Below are 23,591 nucleotides of genomic sequence, written 5' to 3' on the forward strand. Positions count from 1 at the left end.
GTCTGAGAGGCAGCATGAGGGGCTGCCAGGCTGTTTTTACAATACCAAAGCTTTTCAATAGCTTGGACACCACTTTTTGGTGTATTTTAGAGTGCACTGGCCTTCTGTCCCTACTCACTGAGTCCTGGGGGAACTGCACCTGGGCACATCACTGCTCCCTGTGTGCCACAACTCCACAGGGATCTCTGCCCAGCATGGAACTCAGAGGCTGCAGAGAGTCTGGAGACCTCCAGCCTAATCTCAGCAGGAGCAATCCCTGATGGAATTGCTGCAGGACCTGGTCCAGGGCAGCTGATTATGCAGACCACTTGTCACAAACAGCTGGCAAGGTGGGCTCTGATTTACATAATGCTACAGACGTTTTTTAAAATCTATTTTTCTAGTATTTTTTGCAGTGAGATGACAGAGTCTTGCCAGCCACAGGATGGAGTGAGCTCATCTGGGCCACAGACAACCAAGAGGAAGGACTGGCATGGAATGGGTGTGCTGTTCCCAGCTCTGGGGGTTGGGTTTGGTGTAGTTTAGTGGTTTATTTCTTTTGGTGTGAGAAATGCAAACCTGCCCTACATGGCTCCTGCAGCTTACACAGAGAAATGTAAAGGAAATGGACTTCTTGTAGGCAGAAGCAGCTTGTTAATAAGCAAGAAACATAACGAGTGTGTTGTGTTCTGAGCTGGCTTCAGAGCCTATTCCTCGGGCTTGAAGTCAAAACAGGCCCCCAGCTAGCTCAGAGCAGCTGCAGTGGGTGCAGCCACGGGAGAGGCAGGGCCTCAGCAAGGAGAGGATCCCTGGGGAGCCCTGCCCAGCCCCACTCTCTCTGTGTAACTCCAAGGTTCCTCCACGGCCCTTTCCTGGGAGCCAGCCTGGGATGGGCAGTTTGCAGCAGGATGGAGCTGCAGGTACAGTCCATTGTGCACAGCCCATCATACCTGGGACCCTGGGCATGGGGAGGAGCAGCCAGTGTCACATCTGGGAAGGGAAAATTCCTTCCCTCCCTGCCCCAACAGCATCTGTGTCAGCCCTGCCCGGCCTCTGGCAACAACTGTGTGCCAACAGCCTGCCCTGCCCTCCCAGGTGGCTCAAAACTACATGAAAATCTATAGCTCTACTACATAAAAACAGTGAGTGGGGGCCAAGGGAGGGCTGAGGGGGGTTTGCTTTGCTCACTGGGGCAAGGTCAGGGAGTTTTTTACTGTCACTGAAAAAATAAAACAGTCCACTGTCCAGCAGAGGCTGCTTAGACTCTATCCCTCGTCCCCCCCCCCCAGCTCACTCGACGTGCACCTCTGTCTCGGGCCTCTGCAGACACAGCTCTGTGGGGAGGAAGGCTCCCTGCCCCAGCGCCGTGGCGTAAGTTCTGCTGTGCACATGGGGGAAGCCGGGGGGCACGAAGCCCCCCGCTCCAGCATAGGCCCCTCTTTGGTGCTGAGGCAGGGTATGGTAATCCTCCAGATTATCGTACTGGGACACCACAGTCATCGTGCTTTGGCGCTTGCCCAGGGTTTGGTAGGGGTACAGCAGGGCAGAGTCCCTCTCCATGGGCTCAGGGTGCTCCCGCATTCGGAGGCTGTGGCTCCGCTCGGGCTTGGGTGGCGGCGCCACGGGAGGGGCGGCGTGTTCCTCCTCCTTGTAGCAGTCTCTGGAGTGCTTCTCCATGGATGCCCTGCCTCGGGGCCTCTCCAGGTCTGGCCTGTCCTCTGCCAGCCTCCCCTCCTTGTGGTTCAGCCTCAGGGTCTCCTGGCTGGCCGGGATGTACTTGCTGCCCGAGTGCTGGTAGCCCATGGGCTCGGAGGGCTCTGGGCCGCCCTTGGGCCTGTACTCGGGGTAGGGGGGCCCATTTTTGGGTTCGGAAGGCTGCCTATGGTTGGCTTCCTGCTGCAAATACGTCCTGTGCTCGCTGCTGCTGCTGCCTGCTTCGTGCATCTTCCTGTTCCGGATGCTGCTCTGCTTCTGGGGCAAGGATGGCTTTTCAGGCTGCCCATTCCCATAGCCCCCGCCGTGATAGACGGCTCGGTCCAGCTCAGGCTCCATGTGCTGCCCGTAGTAACGCTCGTCCCCTTCGGGCGTGGCCGCCTTGGCTGGGTACCTGCCCTCCTTCCCTTCTGCCACCGTCAGCAGGCCGCTCTTGCCAGGATCCGATTTGCTGCGCAGGTGGATGGCATCCAGACCCCCCAGCTCGTCCTGCAGCAGTGGGGCCACGTTGTCGTACTGGGACATGAGGGGCCCTTTGACCTTCTGGCGCGTGCGGCTCTCCCGGCGGATGGACTGCATGCGGTACTTCTCCATGTCCTCCAGGTCCCAGGACATGTACATGTGCTTGATGTCCGGGGCGGGGGGCACGTCCCTGCTCACGAAGCTGTGCTCTTTGCCCAGGTGGTTGATGAGCCCTGCCCGGGGGTAGGCGGCCAGGCTGGGGTAGCGGTACAGCCCCTTGCCCTGCAGCCGGGACACGTAGGGGCCGAACTCGCGGCCGGGCAGGCCGTGGAAGGGCCGGACCCGCACGGTGCTGTAGGGATCCAGGTCGTAGAAACTCCCGTCGGCCGCAGTGTAGTACGGAGAGCTGGAGGAGCTGGAGTAGGGACTGTAGCGATAATGGACCCGCCCGTTCTCAAAGTAAGGCTGGAGCTGCGTGACGTGGTAGTCGGAGTGGGGCTGATACGGCTTGTACTGGTAGAGGGGCCGCGGGCAGTACACGGGCTCGTCGTCCGGGGGCACCTCCGTGCGGGACGTCGGCACGGAGCGGATGGCGGCGGCGGCGGCCGGGCCGGGCACGTGCAGCGACTGCACCCTGCGGATGGTGGGGTACGGGGGGGCCTCCTCGGCATAGCCGGTGCCCCGCAGCCCCGTGGGGCTCACGGAGGACATGAAGTCGGTGCGGCTGCGGGGCTTGGGGTGCAGGCCCGTGGCAGAGCCCTTGCCCTGCGTGCCGTAGGAGCCGTAGCGCGTGCCTGCGGTGACAGGCGGCTCCGGGCGGGGTGGGTAGGGCTGGTGCTGCTCGGCCTTGCCGTGGTAGCCGTGGGCAGGGACGCTCTCGGGCCGGTACTGGTGCTTGGCGTGCAGGTAGCTGTCAGGCCCCACGGGCTCGGGGAGGCTCTCTGTCTTGGGGTGCGGTACGTACACCGGCTGCAGGGACGAGTGCTTGGGAGGTGGTGGCGGTGGTGGCGGCAGCAGCGCCTCCTCCACGGAGGACGCCAGCATGGAGGAGGCCAGGAAGGAGTGGTAGTTGGAGTTGTTGATGGCGTCCGTGTTGTTGGAGTGCATGGCTGCGGCGATCTTGCTCTCCAGTGTCCTCACGGGCGGCACGGGCGGGGTGAAGCTGTAGGAGGAGGGGGCAGGGACTGACTCGGAGCGCAGGTGCAGCGGGGGAGCCCTTGTGCTCTCCCGAGGTTTTTCCAAGTGGCTCTGGTGGCCCGCGGGCACAGAAGAGGAGGCACGGGCACTGGAACTGCTCTCGGAGACAAAGCCAGGTGTGGGCTCTGGAGGCTTTTCAGGTGCAGCTGTGCTCCACATCTGCAGGGAAGAAAGCAGACAAAGTTAGGGACAAGCAGCTTTTTCCCTGCTGTTCTGTAGCTGGAACATCCCAGACACTTGTATGGATCAGCTCCATTCCAGCATGTCTGTGCCTTGGTTCTGTTTGCTGGGGACTGACAGATGTGTAGTTCCCTCTCCCAGCATGGGAAGGCAGGATGCCACTGGGCAGTTTTTTGGGACCCAGCAGAACTGGTGTGTTCTGCGAAAGCCAAACCAGAGGAAGGGGAGGAGGTGGCTGTGTCCTCACACAGTACCCTCAGTGTTTTGTTAGGTGGTCTGCTTTTAAATGTCTCATATTAATGAAAATGCTTCTGGATTTAACCTCCTCAGGTTAAATCCAGAAGCTCAGGCCCTGGTGAGCAGATCAAGAAGCACAGTAAAGTAGAAATTCCTGCCTTAACTGTGGCTGCAGGGCTTAGGATGGGCTGCAGCCAGGCGTGTTTCATGGGCTGGGGGCTTTGGATTTCTGATGGAAATGTTTCAATCCTGCACAAGCAATGTGACCTGCTTAACAGAATCACTGAGTTTGGAAAAGATCTCAGAGACCACTGAGTCCTACCTGAGACCAATCCCCACCTTGTCAACCAGCCCAGAGCACTTAAGTGCCACGTCCAGTTGCTCCTTGCACACCTCCAGCGATGGGGACTCCACCAGTTCCCTAGGCAGCCCCTTCTAGCACCAAATCACCCTTTTGTGAAGAAATTCTGCCTGTTGCCCAACTTAAACCTCTCCTGGTGCAGTTTAAGACTGTCTTCTCATCCTGTCTCTGACTGGACAAGAGCCTAACCAGGATGCTGGAAGAGGACCTTGTCAGAGGATGCAAAAATTCTTTCTAAGCATTCTGAACTATCAATCCCTCTGTCAGCTGCCCCTGCAGATACTTTTTCCCTTAAAACCAAGGAGAGTGGGTATTCTGGGATGCTCCCTTAGGAAAGCAGCACAGGATTTTCTGCAAGGCTGCGTCTGTGTTACACCCACATCACTCCCGGTCTCCTGCAAATCCCCTTCCATGCCATTTGGATTTGGACTGACATTCCCAGCGCTCAGCATTTCAGAGGAGCTGTGCAGGGAGCAGCACGTACCTGCCCGGAGCCGCTGGGTGCTTTGGCCGCTGGCACCTGTCCCACGGCTGCCTGGTGCTCCTGTCTCTGTGCCGGGGCCGTGCGCGGTGCGGGCGGGACGGTGGCATCTGCCTGGGGGGCGGCCCCGGGCGGGGCACGGGGCTCAGCCACCGTGCCCGGCAGGGTGCTCAGGTACGGCACCGCGGCTGGGGCGCCCTTGTCCCCAGCGGGACCCACGGAGGGAGACTGCAGCTTGTCCTCGGCCGTGCAGGGAGCGTGCAGCTTGTCCCCAGCCAGGCCCGTGCGCAGGTGGGGCTGTTCCACAGCCAGCTCCGTGCCGGGCAGCTCCCGCTCTGGCAATGTCCCTGGGCCGTGGAGGGCCGCGTGCTCCCAGTCCCCCACGTGGGCCGGGAAGGCCTCCTTGTCCCCGGCTCTGCTGAGGTGGAAGCTGGACTGCTCCTGCTCGGCATCCCTGCTGCCAGGCGTGTCCCCGGGAATGCCCGCGTTGAGAGGCGGGGGCTCTTGGCCTCCAGGTGCGCCGGGTGGGTGGTTCTGCTCCCCGGCCGTGCCTTGGCAGTCCTGCTCTAAAGGTGCCCCAGGCTGGAAGTGCAGGCGGTTCTCGGGCAGAGCAGTGAACAGGTGGAGCTTGTCGGGAGCGCCCGCAGAGAGATGGAGCTTTTCTAGAGCTGTGCCAGCTTCAGCCTCTCCATAATTTGTGCTTTCAGCATGAGCATCTCCTGGCCTTTTGTGGGACTGGGCGGATGCTTGCTGTGCGGACTCGGCTAACGCTAGGGCCAGCATGCGCGCTGCGTTTTTCGGAGGAGGAGGAGGGATAAGAGACACAGAACTGACGGGAACAGGATCCTGGGGGGAGTCGAGGGCAACTGCTCCTAATGGGGGGAAAATTGAGAGAGAGAGTGATTTTATGTTACCCAATAAGGAGAGTGACCTTAACGACTATTATAAAAAAATAGATGCTCTCCACACTTTCACAGTGGCAGTTCCTTCTGATGTGAAACACTTGTGTCTCACAGGCAAACGCTGCTCGACAGCACAGCAGTTCATCACAAAGAGGAAAAAACCCAAGAGATTGTCTAAAGGCTCCTCTTGCATTTCTAGAGGTAGGAAGGAGGTAGCAGAGAATGAGATACCCTTACACAATTTTGATCATAAGATTTAGGCGGAAAGGTCCCTTCTTCGAGTGTTGGCAGATTTTTAATTTAAAAAAGGAAAAGTCTTAGATGGTCTATTGGCTGAAATGATTGAGAAGGACATGCTAGAGATTTTCACGTATGAGAGGATGGGGAAAAAAAAAGCGGAATATAAAGCATTATGGAAATTATCCGAGATTTGTGTGATGTAGGGAGAAGGCAGAGGTTAAGACTTTACTGATCTGCACAGCCCTGCAAGACACTCGTGACCAGAACTGACGGGCAATCCCCTCTCCTAAAGGCACGCAGAGGAGGACGGTTCTGAGAGCAGCTCCCCTTTGGAACTTAAAGAAAGAATGGAGGAAAATGCACTGTACCTGGCTGGGTGTGTCCACTGGGTACAGTCTTATTCTGACTGCTTGGCATGGCTCTCTCCCCTTCTTCTGGCAATTCTGCTTTGCAAGCAGCCACTAGCTGGGGATGCTGCAGCTCTTGGTGGCCTCCTTCCCCTGTTCCTGTTTCACTGTTTTTCAGGGGCAAGGACATCTGGGTTGGGGACCTGTTTGTGATCTCAGTGATGCCAATCTCTTTGCTCCAGCTGGAAGCAGAGGAGTTCCTGGATGTGGTGGGCACTCCTCCCATGGCCTCTGGGACACGGCTGGGTAGCACAAAGGAGGTGGGTTCTGTGCTCAGTGGTGGAGATTTGATGGGCTTTCGGGCTGTCTTGGGTGAGAAGCTGAGTGGTTTGCAGGCCTGCTCTTCCGTGGGGCTCAGGTCCAGCGTAAAGAAGGGACTCATCTTCTCCTGGAAAGGGGACACTGGCTCAGAGCTTGTGGCACTGCCTGGGGTCTGGGACTGGCTGCCTGATTCTAAATCCTTCTTGAGCAGGCTTGGCTTCTCCTTATTGACATCGACGGACTCCAGCAGGGAGGTGCTGCTGTCCAGGCACTCGGACTCTGCCTGGGGGGGGCTGCACTGGAAGGACATGGGGTCAAAGTCCAGGCTGGCGACGCCGATGTCCGGCGGGCTGAGGTCCACGTCCTCGGAGGAGCGGGGAGAGATGAGGGCAGGGACGTGGATGAGCCCCTCGTCCCCGTCGCTGTCGTCATGGGGGAGGTTGTCGTAGGAGTTGCAGCGGTTCATGTTCCCCAGCAGCTCCCCATTGAAGGAGGCAGACAGGGCATCGCTGCTGGACCTGGGCCTTCTGGGCCGGAACAGTTTGGATTCACCTGGAAGTGAGCAGACACAGTGGGTCAGTGACAGGACCTCCTGCCCAGGCGGCCAGGCCCAGTCAGGGGCTGGGGGCAGTCAGAGCAGTCCTAAGGCAGTGAGAGGCTCCCCTGGCTATCTCTGCACACAAAGTAACATCGTTGGCACAGTGACTGCTTAATCCATTTGCTTAAACTCTGTTACAGCACTTGCCAGGTGTGATTTAGTGTGAAACTAAGCTGTGTGCACAAGCAAAGACACTTTAAATGTGCTGAAGGCCTTTCTCAGAGGGCACTTTCCTCCACAATGCTGTCCTGTCAACCTTGAAGTAGCAAGGGGAGGAGCCAAGGAATGAATATAAGCAGTGTCAGCTACACCAGAGCAAGAGGTTTGCTTTTTCTAACCTTAAAAGCAGGAAAAGCCATGAAGAGCATTTCTGTGAGACCCATCTGTGCTGGGAGCAGAAAGCTGCTTCATCAGTTAGCAAGTTTAGCTTCCCCTGGAGGGGTGGAAAACCTGCTCTGCTGAATATCCTCAGCCAGAGATGTCAAATGTCCCTTAATGTCCCTTTCTTGGAAGTGCAGGTAGGATTTTGCCTTACCATCCACAGCATGCAGGGAGGTGAGGGACTCCTCGCTCTTGGCCGAGCGGAGCGTCCCGCTGTCTCCTCGTCCTCCTGAGGGAAGGAACCACACAGGGAAAGGATCGGTTAGAAAGGGGTTCACACTTAGTGGGTAATGGTGGCAGGAAAAACACAAATGCATTTCTAGCACCAACATCACTGTCCCGAGAGTAATCTTATTTTGAAGGTGGGTTTCTGATTCTCATTTTACCTGGAAACAGGAACCAACCCAAGTGATGACTGCTGCAGGTGACAGGCTGGGCAACTTCCCACAAGCAAAACCCCTCAAAAAGGGGGAAGGAAGGAACATTTACAGACCCTGTTTCATGGGCACTAAACAAGTATAATTTCAGTTTATGAGGAGAGAGCCCTGAAGGGCATCATAGAGAGTGTGAAGACTGTGAGGGTAAGAATTTAAAGATCGACCTTGGGAGATGAGGGGATAAAAGTTCTCCCAGGCCCATATTTTGGGATTTGTGATGTGTTTTACTGCAAAAACACGCGGTTGCTATTTTTAAGTTTGGAAAGAGACAGAAAATTATATATGGAAAAGGCTGAGAATTCCACCTACATATCCAGGCTGTGGCTACAAAGGGTTGTTGGCTGCCTTCTCTGGGTACTCTGGTACAGCTTTTGGAGGGAATGCATTTGTGGGAAGCTGCCTTTCCCTCATTTCATCTTCTGAGAGCAGCAAGGAGAACCAGAACTGTATTCTCATTTCATAATGAGAGTGTCAGAAGGAATTATCCTGTGACTTATGACAGCAGCAGCCACATCTTATCTTTCCAAAGCTGTTCCAAAAAGCGCAGAGGTGTGAGCCCCGGCAGGCTCCAGAGCTGCCTGAGATCCATAGGGAAAGAACAGCCACCGGAGGTGTCATGCACAGCTTGGACGCTAGAAGGAGATAAACGCCCACTGGAAACATCACCCTGCACTGCTGACAACCCCGGGATTTGGAAGGGGACCTCACCTGCCAGGGCTATGGCTTTCATTTCTGAGGGCTCGCTGGGGTTGCGCTGCAGTTTGCGCTTGGACACGGAGGAGGATTTTCCCAGGTTGAAGAAGGAACGCCAGCTCCCCACTGGAGACTTCTTCATCTTGCTGGGAGGCCTTTTCCTGGGGAGAGAAAATGGAACACATGGATGGAGGGTGGGCTGCAGCTCAATCCTGGCTGCTTGTTATCAGCACTCTGCTTTCTGCTCAGAAACTCCTGGCTTCTGCTTGGAACCTCCCTCTTTTCCACAGCTGAGTATGTTTTCTTTTTTCCAGCTCAGCCCTAAAGTCTTGTTGTGTAAATTCCCCCAAACTCCACAAAGCAGCTGCAGTGCATGTGAGGAAAGGCTCTTCCTTGTCCAGTGCAGCAGCCAAGGAATCGATTTTCTGGAAGAAGCCCCAGCTCTCTGGGAAGCTGGGCAGCCATAAAGGTGCTCAAAAGCATCTCTCACTCCTGCTATAAAACCACCTTAGTCTCCTCCACTGCCATATTTAACTTCCAGTGTCCAACTTCCAAGCCTGTCCAACTGCTCCATTTCAAGGGAACCTGGATTTGTAACAAGCACTTATTCCTGGAAAACCCCAACATCTGCAGGTGTTCACCCTGTTTACATTTCTGTGTGTGACTGTTCCAGGCTTCTGCTTGGAACCTCCCTCTTTTCCACAGCTGAGTATGTTTTCTTTTTTCCAGCTCAGCCCTAAAGTCTTGTGTAAATTCCCCCAAACTCCACAAAGCAGCTGCAGTGCATGTGAGGAAAGGCTCTTCCTTGTCCAGTGCAGCAGCCAAGGAATCGATTTTCTGGAAGAAGCCCCAGCTCTCTGGGAAGCTGGGCAGCCATAAAGGCGCTCAAAAGCATCTCTCACTCCTGCTATAAAACCACCTTAGTCTCCTCCACTGCCATATTTAACTTCCAGTGTCCTCGAGCCTGTCCAACTGCTCCATTTCAAGGGAACCTGGATTTGTAACAAGCACTTATTCCTGGAAAACCCCAACATCTGCAGGTGTTCACCCTGTTTACATTTCTGTGTGTGACTGGTCCAGGCATCTCTGCATTACAAAAACCATGGATTTATGTATTAAATGATATCCCTGATGAAACAAGAGGGAGTGGAACACAAATTATTTAGCTAATCCAAGACCACTGATATGAGCTGAATCCTCCCAGAGTCAAAAGCAGGTGGAAAACTGGCCACAATATTTACATATATAACAAGTCTCAAGTCAATATAAGCAAATTCCTGCTGTATTCAAAATAACACAGTTATGACACATGCTGGAAAGGAAACCTGTCTCTACCTTTCAGATGGGAAGTCAATGACTGTGTGGAATTTCCCCTGCAAAGCTGCTGGGCCTTCTCCCACTTCAATGTACTTGCTGTCTGCCACGATGGGAGAGTTGATCTGGGCCTGTGTCCGTGCCTGAGCCTCCTCCAGCGTGAGCAGCTTCGTGGAGGGGGAGGACACCAGCAGAGACTTGGGCCGGGATAAAGAGCTGTGCCCTGCAAGGGAAAACCACAGGCAACAGGGAGAGTCAGCAAACGGCAGTGCAGAGATCAAAGCTCAGCTCTGTGTGTCTAGGGAGGTGCTGTGTTTTTCTGAATCTTGGTTATCCCAGACACTGAAAGATGTGGACAAAACGTGGTCACAACGTCACAAATATGGTGATGACTAAAAGAATAATGGCTCAGTGTATTAAACAAAAAAGCAGAGGCAAGCAGGTAGGATGGAAACCTTTGTGACATACTTTCCTTCATCTGTACGCAAGAGCCTGTGAAGAAAATGATGTTTTTCCTTTGTATAAAGCTTGTCTGGGTCATTCCCAGAGTTCACCTCTCTGTGCAGCAGGAAATGCCACGTGTGACTGAAGCTGCTACAAACCAAAGTGCACCTGGACACAGCAAACAGAATCTGCTGTGTGGCCTGCCCGTGGCCTTTAGAGCTTGTGCCTGGTTTTGGTGATGAATGTGCAAAACCTGAAAGTAGCTGCTGCTGCCTCCTGCTGCTGACAGCTTCAGTGGAGAGATTATGGGGAGTCTGTTGTAGAAGCAGCTCTCCTGTGTCTGCCATTGCCTCTTGTACAGGTGTTTCTAGGGTTATTCCCAGGTGAGTTCAGGGCTTTGGGGCAGATGTACCAGTGCAGAACATCCCGCTTGGTCCAGTTCCATGACTGTCCCTGTAGCACCACAGCTCTGTGTGAAGGATGCAGAGTCTGTGGGGTGGTGTGGGAGCTGTAAATGCTGTCCTGGGTGAACTTTGGGTTAAAACAGGTTTGGCAGCACCATCTCCCCCTCTCACAGGTGGGTGCAGGAGCTGTGCTCACACCCAGAGGCTCCCAGGAAGCCGTTCTGGAATGCAAAATTCCTGCACTTAGGCAACCCAACAGCCTGACCCTCCTCCCTGCCAGGTCTGTGTCATAGCCACTGAATGCAAATGACCAAGTCATTAAACAATTAGCCGAATTTACATGGGCCATTCTAAGCCTGGATAATCATCTGGCTGGGATTCTGAGCATGCTTATCTTCCTTCCCCTGGCAGAGTCAGCCTGCTGGGGCTGGCACTGCTCAGCCAAGCTAACCTCTGGCTTCCATGGACTTAGAACTGCCCTACAGCAGGAGAAAAAGCTGGACTTGGATCAACTCTGCCAACCTAAGCAGAGGTAAGGTTTGTTTAAAAGAAGGGAGCAGCAAATACAGTGGAAAGCCAGCTCTCTGCAGTCCCCAGGTGGTGCTAACTGCAGTAGCTGTGCATGTTCCAGGCACAGGCAGGTTATCAAGGCAGATGGTGCAGCCCTAATGCTGCTTAGGAGCAGGAACAGCTCCTGCTGTTCCTGCTCCTAAGAGTTTTAAACTTTCCTCCTGGTACAACTCTGCTCCTTCTCGATAGAGAAGATACATGGTCTCAGTTACTCAAGGGAATTTGCAGGCTCCAAGGCTGGATGACAGGTGCTCCAGGTTCACTCCTCATCCTAAAGCAACACCAGCCTGAGCAAGTGCAAGATTTCAGTTTTTTAGCCTCAACATGACTGAATGCAGAGACTGCTTTACACCAGCTCATTCTATTTGTGTTCTAAGGTATGGATGAGGGCAGACAGACTTAGTTCCAATGTGTAAGTATGCAGGAGCACCAGTAAAGATGGTTTTAAAACAGAGAGGGAGCAGGGGAGACAAAGACTGAAGTGATTCCTTGCAATTTCTCAGTGGTAGGACATAAAAGTAGAAGCCAAACATTCATCTCTGCATTCCTGTGGGGCATCCTTGGCTTTTAAGAAAGGTACTGACAGCAATTTCTAAAAGCAGGCCATCTCTGTCTGGGTTCTGACACCCCAACCCAGAAATGTGCCCTCCAGGTTAAAATAAAACCCATTTCCATGTCCCGGAGGAGGCTCAGCCAGCCACGGAGTGCTGCTGCTCCCACCCGAGTGCAGCAAGCCACGAGACACACCTGCCCCATCGCGGATGACGGAGCTGAGCTTGGAGCTGAAGAGCACATCCACGTGGTTCAGGATGAACTCCACCACCACCGACTGGATCCGCACCTCCATGAAGGCGGCCGTGCCGCTGAAGCAGGCGGACTCGATCTGCTTGGACCTGCAAAGGGACACGGAGAGGGAAGAGGCTCCTGCTGGGCGAGGAGGCTCCTGTGGGGCTGCAGGGCCTGGGGCTCGGGCAGAAAGGGCTTCAGGGCAGTTCTGGGGTTAAATTTCAGCAACGCTCACTGACTCTGGGGATTCATGGCCAAACTTCAGATCCAGGTTCAAGCCTTACTGATGGGGCAAGAGGAACGCTGGGTTGGGAGGAACGGGGAGCGTGGGACAGGTCTGAATTGAGGTTAATACACTGAACACCCAAAATCTAAAGCTTTTTGTTAACTCATTTCCATGACTGGCACAACTTAAGGCAGTGCTGTTGTACAAATCCACTGTGGCCTCTAAGAGGATTTTCCCTCAAGCAGGGAGTGTCTCCACCTGATCCTACTGACCGAATGCCCCAGGACAAATCAAAGCCAACTCAAACATGAGGTCACTCCCCTGCTTGTGGGAGAACTGCCAGAAAGAGGAGCTCACCTGCATGAACTGCAAGTGTCCAAGGGCAGATTGGACAGAGCTTGGACAACCTGGGGAAGGTGTCCCTGCCCATGGCAGGGGGTGGCACTGCATGAGCTTTAATATCCCTCCCAACCCAAACCCTTCTGGGATTCCATGATGAACTGCACACTCAGTTCTCAGCTTGGTAACAATAGCAGGTCAGAAAGCAGTACAATAAGGGCAGGAGGATATTGTTTTCTTTTAAAGCAAAATTTTTAAGTTACACCATTAATTTTCAAGTGCCCTATTCCTGCAGATTCAAAACAGATTTATCTAAGTTAATTTCTGAAAGTTTGAATTCTTGCAGCCAAAAGCTGTCAAATTAGACTCTAGAGACTTATGCAGTGGGAAATCAGTGATGCCACTGCAGAAATTTTCTTGGATGATCAAGGACACATCAGTCTCATCTAACCAGGAGAGGAGAATCTATCCTCTAAAAGAGGGTTCAGGGAATTCTTCCTTGTCACTACTGACAGAACTGCAGCCAGTGGAACTGTGTTGTGTGAGACAGGTTAATACAGGGGCTGTTTTACATCACTAGGTCAGGAACTCACCAGCTGATCTTAAATCCTGCTTAGAATAATTTCCCGTATTTTACAGGAGGAGAAGACCACACTGGGTGAAGAGAGGAAGAGCTCTTTCCAGCTGCTAAAAGCTGGGATTTTCTGGAGTATCTGTTGTTTATGAATGTAAACATTTCTTTTGTATTGAAATGGGAAAATCCCAGAGTACCTGAGGAGGTTTGGAGCCCAGACGATTGCCAAGTTCTTGGTGTGCATATTTGTGATGGAGCAGTAATCAGCCAGACGAGCCAAGTGTCTCATTAGGAACTCCAGTGTCCTGGAAAACAGGAGAGAAGCAAATGTTCAGCACCACTGAGCAAAGCCAGGCCGTGATCCACAGCATAAACCCAACTCATTATTTCCTTTTGGTTTGACAGCTCCCAGAAGGGAATGCTGAACTCCTTCCCCTCAGCCCCACGGTGGGCCTGGCTTTGGCAATACTGACACAGGCTGGGCTGAGGGGAGTCTCTGGCTGGTCCAGGCTCAAGAAAAGGACAGTTCCAGGAAAAACCCTTTGCAGATGTGTGACAGCCATGAGGGGCTGCTCAGGGATGTGTGGGGAAGGATGTGGAATGCTAATCCACAGGGACTGGGGGGAGTATTGCTTCAGACACCCCAGAACACTGAAAATACTGGCTGCAAGTTTCTCACAGGTGGGTAAGGCAGACAGAAGGTTAAACTTCAGAGGGTTCTGTCCACATTAAAAAATGGTGGGATTTGTATATTAAGCACTGTTGTGTTTAATATATGCTAGGGAGCAGGGAGCAGGCGGTGGCAGTGAAAATGCTGCTGTACCCTCCTGGTGCCCCTGGCTTGTGTCTGTCTCACAGCCTGTCCTTTTCTGGGGGAAGGGAGATGGAACAGAGAGGGTGTTTTGGGACTCAAAATTCCACAAATAGGATTGGAAGTGAAGCAAATGGCTCCGTCTGGAAACCAAAGAGACATCTCCTGCCTGCAACTTCTCATCACTGAGTAGCAGAAAAATAAAGTGTTTTTTCCTTTCTCCAAGCAAACCCCAGGAAAGGAGAGCAACACCCTGTGACCTACAGCATTCCACATCCTGCTGTTGGCTGTGCCCCCTCTCTGAGACTCATGTGCTGCTGCTGGCAGAACTCAGTTTAACCAGCCCCATAAAGTAAAAATAATTTCAGGGTAAAGGTGAATGGAAAAGAAAGAGATCAGTTTGTTTTTGAAAGGGTCACACCCCCTCAGTTAACATCAATATTGCAATTAGTTACTACAAGACCTTATTTGAAGAGCAAGTAACACGGTTGTAGTTTATAACACATCAGTTAAATCCCAGTTAACTTTTATTATTAGTTAGTTATACCACTCATTGCAGCATTGCAATAGTCCAGCTAATCACCACACATCAAAGTAAGTGAAATTTAAACATTTATTGGCAGAAATTACTATAAACAGTTATCAATAGCTGTCCTCATGTGTTACACCTGAGCCCTTAGACCAGAATTCTGACTTCACCTGCAGATTGACATACATTACAATAATCAATTGATGATTACAATGAAATATTTTAATTAGGCATCAATAGCCAAACACTGCCTGCATTCACCCCAAATTGTCACCTAAACCACTGGGACACATCAGGGGAGCTGACCCAGCCAATTAAAACATGCACCTATCTGTAAATAACTTCCACTATATGTTGTCATTAGCTATTTCTACCAATTACAATTCACAATTAGTGAATGCTACTTACCATACATCATACATCAATAGTTATTACTATTTAAGTCTCATTAACATACAGTACTCTATACAGTTATTAAAGCTAATCACCAATACCAATCTGTCTGATACCTTTACACCATACCCTGCCATAATTTTTAATACTGAAGACTGTTAAAATGTTGTTGTTCTTAGTCAAGACCCATTACCATACAGCATGAGTTCTTATTACTACTAATTAGCTGGAATATGGTATTTTAATTGGTGATTTTTAAACACCATATTATGCTACTCTAATACATTACACTAATATAGTTAATTACATCAGTTGTCTCAGAGTATTTTTGTTATTTCTAGTTACTATTATTGCAGGGAGGGGCAAACTGGAGACAAAATACAGTTGACCAAGTCTGGCTGAAGGCCTGAGCAATTTTTTGGCTACATTTCACTTTTTTTTAAAGTGCTCTTAGCACTGGTATTGTGCCCCCCCACAATAAAACTGTTTCCTTACTCTGACATAACAAGCTCCTATTTCCCTCCTAGATGGAGTTTCCAAGGACCTGAATTAAGACCATGTTTAGTGCACAGTGTTTGGTAAGGAGCTAATTAAAACAGAAACCAACTTTCTACAGCCACAACCATTTCAATATGCAGAGGCACAGTGTGGCTGTCTTGAGAGGGAAACTGGAATTACAGAATTCCTCTCACAAAATGCCAAGACCCCAAAGGCTGCACTCACCTGTAGTGGGGAGGGGGCAGCTGCTGGATCACATCGTGGATTTTAACCAGCCTTTCCTCATCTGTAGCAGCAGAAACAGCATCCTGGAATGAGGCAGGAAAGGATTTAGCTGCGAATAAATCCGCAACGTGCCAGCCTTGGCAGTGAGATGGGTTTTGTTGCTCTTCTCCCCCTTGGGTAAGGGGGTCTGTCTTGGGGACAGAGCAGCACATGGATCATGTAAGGAAGGGCAAGTAAGTCATGACCTGGGGCATGTTAATGGCACAGAGAATTCCTGTGGAAGACATTCAGCTCAGAGCAGCATTTGCTTCCAATCCCATTCCTGGGAAATGGCAAACAAGAGGGGAATTCCTGCAAAGCATGGGAATTGTGCCAGGGACCATCTGCTGTGGCCCCACAAGTGGAACCCACACAGCGTGGCACAGGGGACAAAGGCACCTCTGAGTGACCTAAAGGGGACACAGAAGGGGCCCCTCAGACCCTGGGCACTGCCAGCCCCTTCTGGAATGGCAGGGTGGAATCAGGAGTGTGGGCAGCACAGAGTCAGGCTAGCAATTTTGGTGACACACCCTTCTGATGGCTCTAAAAACCCCAACTGAGGCAGAGCAGCCAGAGAGGGAAGTGTGTGAAAGACAGGTCCAGCTTCCAAGGATTTCTCTGCTCTACCAGCTGAAGGCGCCCCCACATTTGCCTGGCACTCACTGAGAACTTCTCGTAGAGCTGGTAGGTGAGCAGGGGGTTGGGGAGCTCTCGGAAATACAGCTTGCACAGGGAGCCCACACAGTGGATGTCCTGGATGTAAATGTCCTTGGTCAGGTCGGGAATCTGCTCGGAGTCAAACTCGTGGCTGGCAATGAGAACAGAGAAATGGGTAAAGGGTTTTGAGAAGGAGGAGAGAAATCAAACCCAGCACAAATTACAGCAAGGCTTTCCTGATTTACAGGAAAAAATAAACACTTAGTCACCAAAACCACATGACCCATGGCTGTGGGGCAGCCAGTGGGGATATTTTTGAAAAAAGAGACTTTTCCTTTTTCTAATAAAGCATTTTCAGTAATTTTACAACCAACTGGCTGCAATCCCTTTTGCTGCATCAGGGCTTTTTGCAAAGTCTCCAAAGAACATCTTCCAAGACCACAGGTTTAACTCCCAAGGGCTGTGACTGGGATTGCCCATAGGAACGATGAAAGCTGCTGTCCCTCTGCATTTCAAAGGCCTGGAAATGGCAATGATAAAATCCTGCCAGCAGCACTTCCATCAGCAGCACATGGAAACCAGTGAGTGCAGGAATTCCTGGGGGATGAGCTGGTGAGCTGAGCCTGCCTCTGCTACAGGGAGAAGACAGCCAGGAACCACATGAAGAAAACCCCATAGCACTCCCTTGGTTTTCAGAGAGAGAAAAAACCCCAATCACCAATGTTTATGAAATAAAAGCTGAGCTCAGAAGGCCGAGGGCTGGCTTGCTGCTGGCATATATGCTGGGAAGTGCTGTTTCCAATTAGCAGGACACTCCAGGGGGATGAGAGCTGTGAGCCAGGCCCTGGGAGCTGGAGAACCTTGGGGTCCCTGCCAGAGTCTTCAGGCTGCTCACAGCCATGGGGACTCCTCCTGCCAGCACTGCAATCACAGTGAGTGGGCTGAGTGAGGTGGCCCATCCCTGTCCCTGTCCTTTCCCCCACCCAAAGCTGGCAGGTTGTGCCCAGAGGGTCACACAACCCCTGAGCTCACCCTGCCTGAGGAGCAGAACATGCCCAGGGCTCCAGCTGTGTTTGCAGCTGAGTCCTCATGGAATCAGGATGAACTCCTTCCATCCCTGGACATGGACACTGCTCATGGGAAGCCTTTCACTCCCACCAGACAAGGAGCAGGAGAGGTCCCCACCTTCTCAGGGTGAACAGCCCATCCCTTCCTCATCCTGAAGACAGCAGGAGGAAAGGAAGAATTCAGTTTTCCACACGCCCAGTGTCCAGCACACACCACTTCCACAGGCAGCTTCTGACTCATCCCTTGCTCACATGTGGGACAGAAACTCAGCTCCCGAACTTGGCTCCACAGAAAAGCCCAGGAAGGCACCAGCCCACCCCACACAAAGACACAGCCCTGGCTCAAACTCCCTGCCCATATCCTGCCCTACTCCGTGGTTTTTCCTAGGAATAAAGCTCACACTCTGTCAACAATGTTCCCTTCTGAAGTGAATATGGAAGGAAGAGAGGGATGCCCCACCACATTTAATCCTCCTCCTCTCTGCACTGACTGTTTCCAGAGCTACAGGTTAATCCTTCTGACCCAAAGGAAGATTTTGTTAGGTGAAGAACAACTCCACAGCTTCTCAAAAAGAGCCAGGATACCAGGATACAGGGATCAACACCCCAAATCAACAGTGGCTGTTTGTCAATCTGCCAAATAAAGGCAGCTACTGCCCTACTGAAGAGCCAACATCTGTCCCATGGAAATCTCACACGTAGAATAAATTCTCTAACCTTCTCTCCAACCAAAAAGCCCTTTAAATTCAGGAGATCCTGTTCTTCTATGGGAAACCTAAGCACAGTGATTCATTTGTAAGAATACTGCAGTCCCAGCTTTGGAATGAGCGTAATGCCCTGTTTATACAGCTGGGAACTGCAGCAAGATGTGTCTTATATTCATCAAACACTCAAAATCTGTAGGGATTTACATGAACAGGACAGTGTCAATAAGTTATGCCATGTACTCCCTTCCTTTTGTCTTTGGAACATCTCAGAAACCTGGAAAACAGGCTGTAACTTCATTCTCTGCACTACAACAGGAAATTATGCCATTAGAATTTTAGAAAACCATTTTAAACCATTTTTGATACACAAGGACAAAATGGTCTTGGCAACACAAAAGGAAAAAAATGGACTAGGGCAGAGATTATATGGATGGACCAGCACAGGTCAAAATGGGGAATAAAGGGATATAACTGAAACAATGGCAAATGTTTTATTCAGTCACAGTTCCAGTCAGAGCCTTTAGATCCTGCATATCAAAACCTTGGGACTTGCTGAGATAAGGAACAGGATTAACAGCTCAAACCTGCCCACTGAACTGGGGAACAGCTGGTACAAAAAAGATACTCTGCCCATGGCAAATAGCCCTGTGCTGCCTCTGTCAGGCCGTGGGCCCAGGAGCAGTGCTGGTGAGTCACATCCACTCAGCACATCAATGCTCCACAGCAGAACATTCTACACCAAACCACAGGAGGACAACAGCCTCATAAAAGAAGAAAGGAAGTTTGCTGAGATGGGAACAGCTCCTAACCAGAACACACTCTTGGCCCTTCCCTGTGCAGCACAGCAATGCCACCCACCAGACTCAGGCATGCATCCTTTGCACATTCCCAATTAACTGCTGCTAAGCCAGGAGCCCAAGGCAGCAGAGAGAAACATCAGCTGCTCCAAAGGGCTCCTGGAGAGAAAAAGAACAGAAATGAAACATGCCAGCATAGTGACACCAGGATGCTGATACTTCATGCTGAAGGAAAGCTTCCTGCAGGACGAATGTGGCAGAGGCAGCCCAGGCTGTGCCCTGCCCGTGCCAAGGGCTCACAGCAGGCCCTTACCGGAGTTTCTGGATGTTGGAGGCGATCCCGGAGAGCCGGTATATCCCATCCACAATGCCGTGCTTCTCGATGAACTCCGTGCAGCTCTTGAGGACCTGGGGCACTGAACAACAACAGCTATGGTTAGTACAGACCTCCTGGCAGGTGCCACAAACTGCTCCCACCCAGGCCATGGCTTCAGTTCCTCCTCAGGGGAGAAAGCCTGTAGGAAATTTAACTTCAGGAGTTGATGTGGAAACTGGCCAGAGGAGTTCCTGCTTTAACAAGGGAATGCCAGAATATGAATCGGGTCAAAAAAAGCTAGTTCTGGTCAGAGACAGTGCAGGTCCCATGGCAATTCTCACAGGAACTATGGTGTGAAATCCCATTCCAGAAGAGCTGTAAAATAGAACAAATACTGTCTTTCAAATCTATACAGGATTAATCTATCCTGCTTGGTTTAAGGAAATATAAACATCAGGGAGATGCTACTTTTGGTGGCACAGACAGGAGAGCTTTTACAACAGATAATTTCATCCCAAATGTCTGCCAGAGCATGGCTGGATACGGAGAGCTCCACAGCATCCCACATTAAGTGCAGACAGAGCGGGGCATGACAGAATGGAAAAATCAGCCCAGGGGATATAATTAGGTGTCAAGTTAATATTGCAGCCGCTTCACCACCCCATTCCTTCCAGCTGGCTTCCCAGGCTCATGCACATCCAGTGCTGGAGCAGTGTATCCATCCATGTAAGCTTGAGGAGGAACAAATCACCGGATTTACAAAAGGCACTAAAACTGCCCCGAACACAGAGAGAAAGCCACGATCAAGCTCCTGTGAGCAAGCTTTCATGGACAAAGCTGGGATTCCTGTGGATCCTCCTGCCAGCCAGCGTTTTGCAGCAGCTCCTCTGCTGATCTCAGTGTGTTCTTTAGATGCCAGGTCTGATCAGTGTGCCACGTGACACTGATGCCAAGCAGGTCATATGGCAAATCCCCTTACACCACAGCAAATGCCACCTGCCAGGCAGTGTGCTCCCAAGTGCTGCTGCACTTGGATGCTCCGTGCTCCCCCCAGCCTCCACAAGGCTGCTACCCCAGCCTGCAGCAAACCCTCACAGCTGGAGGAAAGGCTCATTTCAGATGGCTCCCTGGAAATCAGCAGGTGTATCCAGGATAAGGCACGTTTGCTGCACGCTGGAGCACAGGACACGGTGAAAGCTGTAAATCCTGCAGCACGTCACCCACAGGCTCAGCAGGAGCAGATTAGGCCCTGCACCTGGAATGCTCCAAGGTACCCAGAGAGAGCCAGAACTGAGCCAGCCAAGCTCCAGTGTTACATTCCCAGGGATGTACAGCAGCTCTCACCATTTTCCAGTTGGGGCAGACTTTGAGGCAAGCAGAGTCCTTGAACATTAAGCCAAGAGCCTTGGGAACCAAGTGCTGCTTTTTGAGGAACAAAAACCAGTGGAGGTGAAGCCTTGTGCTACCTCAGCATCCAGGAGCTCTGAGGAGGACCACAGCTGATGGCTTCAGGAACCAACAGACGCACCCTGAACTTGGGAAAGCTGGGAAAGGCAACAGGTTCTCACTGAACACACACCCAGGGCACGCTGGGAACACGTCCATCAGTCACCCACAAGGACAGATCCCAGCAGAGCAGGTGGAACACGAGCCCTGAAATTCTCATGCTGTCTCAAAAACACTTCTGGAGGACAACACTTAAACCTTTATTCAAACAGGTTCAACACCTCTTAAAGGAAAAATTTTTTAAGGCTGGAAGTGGAAGGAGTTCTATCCTGCTCAAGCAGTGGCCAGAAAGGGCTGAAGTGTGCATTGTAGCAGAGGTGGAACAGCTCCGTCCCATGCGGCAAAGGACATGGACAAGGCACTATGTGCTGACACAGCCAGTGTTTGTCCTCTGTGGGAGAAGAACACCCCAGACTGCCAGACACACCTGAAGCAAGACCCTGTCGGACATCCCTGCATGTCTGTCCCACAACCACCCCTTACAATGGGCCAGAGATCTCAGATCCCACCAGTGACCTGCACAGGGCTGAGCCCCCATCAGCAGTATTTCCTGCAGCCAGGAGTCCCAGAGGATTGGGCAAAGGAGTCTGCCGAAGCTTGGAAGTGCTTTGGCAAGATCTGCTAAAGCTGCAAATCCCAAAGACCTTAATAATCCCTACTGCAACAACAGGAGAGGTCCCCTGGAATCAGTAGAGCCTGCTAAATAAGTAAATCAAAATGTAAATAATAAAGAAGCAAATAATAAATAAACAAACACACCAAGAGGCAGATAAATAAACAGCACTTGCCCTGCTTGCCCCATTCCCAGCAGGAAACCTGGGAGTGACAGTGGAGCAGGGCAGGGGAGCCAAAGGGAATGCAAGGGCTGCAGCACCAATGCTCTGCCTAAAGTTCTCTTCTGTCATGCCTGGGCACAGTGAGAGTAATTAACATACTCTGGAAAGATCCCAGCAGGCTTGTTCCAAGCATTTCCTCATCTGGTTACCAGGACGATCTGTTCTTTAAGCTAAATATACCATACCAGCACCACGGATATTTTGGGGGAATTCTGCAGGGTTGGAGAAGAGACTTAAATTCATGTAGGGCTAAAATTGTACCTGAGGGACCTTTGCGGGAATGGTGACTTCATTTTTCAGATTTCTGAACAGAGATGACACCTGCCCATTGGGTGTGTGTTTAACCTCCCTCGGCCCTTTGAATACCCAGCCCTTCAATACCCATTTTAGAGATGCACATCCACACATGGAGGGAATAGTGACTGTTCCCTCAGAAGGAAAAGGCAGGATGACAGCACAAGACTTTTGCAAATGACAGCACAAGAATTTTGCAAATGTCAAGTGTGCCCAGACCAACACCTACAGCAGCTTCTGACACCACACTGTGACTTTTTCAGGTACTGTGTCCATCTGCTGCAGAAATCCCTCCCCTGCAGGTGAACTTCTCAGTTCAGGAACTGATTTTGGCTTCTAGATCCCAAGCCACAACCCAGATTTGAACCAGACAGGTATCTCAGCAGGGAACCAAAGGAGATTTCCTCTCACAGGATACACCAGCAGCAACACTAAAGTTCTACTAATGGCAGTTAATTACTGTGGTTTCCTGCAATTACAACAGCCAGATTCAATGGCACACTGGTTTGCATTAGGAGCCATAAAGGCCCACCTGGGTCAGCTCCTGGCAGTGCTCAGGAGCTTTGGGAAAGGCAGGAGGAGGGAGCAAGTGACACTCAGTGCACTCCTGCAGCCCCATGCAGGGAACAGGGTCAGGGAACCTCTGAGCCCAGAACTGCTGCCTGGGTTACCCAGCCGAGCACACAGCCCTTGCCAGTGCCACATTCTCAGGCAAGTAACAAAAATCACTGATCCTCAGTGGGACTTTAGTCCTTTTCTGAGCCGTGGGGTCTTCAGGCAGGACTCCAGAAAACCTCCCAGCAGTGCAGTTGCTGTCTCAGCTGCAGGCAGCTGAAATGCACTGCCAGGTGCTGCCTGGAACACCCAGCTGTGCATGGACACTGCACATGCCTCCCACTCTGAAACAATGACCCCTCCCTCCTTCCCTCCAACATCAGGTGCTTCCAGGAGACAAACGCAGAGGGCTGGAAATGTGGATGCCTCACCAAAGGGGACTCCAGCACATTTCATCATCACAGCAGCCAAAGGAATTAATTCAAGTCCTTCCAAAGCACCTCTCAGCTGGTTTGAAAGGTTTATTGCATCTCTGAGGGCTCGTTAACTGCTTAATTCTCTGCCATTAAGAGGAAGCAGAAATTCTACAGTTCTCATTCTGAAAAACATTTTGATTAATCCTCACATGAGGCATATTTCCTTTCCTATCATCTTGCTGGGTGGGGTTTTCTTTTTTAATATTTTGTAATGTTCCCTCTCTGGGCTTTGAGAGGCTTGCTTGTGTTGTGTATTATTTTATTTTATTTTATTAGCACGTTATTGGAACCAGAAGTGTTTGTTCAGCCCGGGGCATGAGGCCTCCCAGCAAGCCCCCGTCTAGCATTGGCATTTTCCCAAAATACAGCAGTGGGGTGCAGGTCCCACAGGCCAGGCCTTGGGGCTGGACAATGGCTCAGAGCACCTGGGCTGCTGCTCCTCACTGAATTCCACACATAGCAAACCCACAAGGGAGCATGGAGAACAGACTGCCCGAAGCTCTGCTCAGCAGAGGTGACAACCAGCATGCTTGGGACACACATGGAAAATCCAGACCTGAGCAACGGTAGGTTAAAGGCTGCTTTGAGCCACCAGGATAGAAACTGGAACAACCAGCCATCAGATAAAATGCAGGTGGAGAAGCTCACCCCTGGTTGTCCAGGCTGCTTTTGGGAACAGCTGGGCAGGACAGGCAGGGG

The 23,591-nt window shown here is 51.6% G+C and overlaps 1 protein-coding gene across 1 annotated transcript in view; it reads right to left on the bottom strand.

The window, feature by feature from the left end:
• Positions 1-737: 737 nt before the first annotated feature.
• Positions 738-23,591, bottom strand: part of ARHGAP32 (Rho GTPase activating protein 32) — a 229,760-nt gene continuing 206,906 nt past the window's right edge. The window contains exons 13-23 of the mRNA XM_041414024.1: positions 19,223-19,325; positions 16,345-16,489; positions 15,643-15,725; positions 13,384-13,491; positions 12,009-12,154; positions 9,865-10,066; positions 8,545-8,690; positions 7,554-7,628; positions 6,121-6,972; positions 4,614-5,482; positions 738-3,510 (exon numbers count right to left, since the gene is read on the bottom strand). Of these exons, the coding sequence (XP_041269958.1) occupies positions 1,270-3,510; positions 4,614-5,482; positions 6,121-6,972; positions 7,554-7,628; positions 8,545-8,690; positions 9,865-10,066; positions 12,009-12,154; positions 13,384-13,491; positions 15,643-15,725; positions 16,345-16,489; positions 19,223-19,325 (4,970 nt within the window). The 3' untranslated portion in view covers positions 738-1,269. The remainder of the gene's footprint in view (positions 3,511-4,613; positions 5,483-6,120; positions 6,973-7,553; positions 7,629-8,544; positions 8,691-9,864; positions 10,067-12,008; positions 12,155-13,383; positions 13,492-15,642; positions 15,726-16,344; positions 16,490-19,222; positions 19,326-23,591) is intronic.

The sequence above is a fragment of the Onychostruthus taczanowskii genome, unplaced genomic scaffold (genome assembly GCF_017590055.1).
Source record: "Onychostruthus taczanowskii isolate IOZ18803 unplaced genomic scaffold, ASM1759005v1 scaffold43, whole genome shotgun sequence".
Taxonomy (NCBI): Eukaryota; Metazoa; Chordata; class Aves; order Passeriformes; family Passeridae; genus Onychostruthus; species Onychostruthus taczanowskii.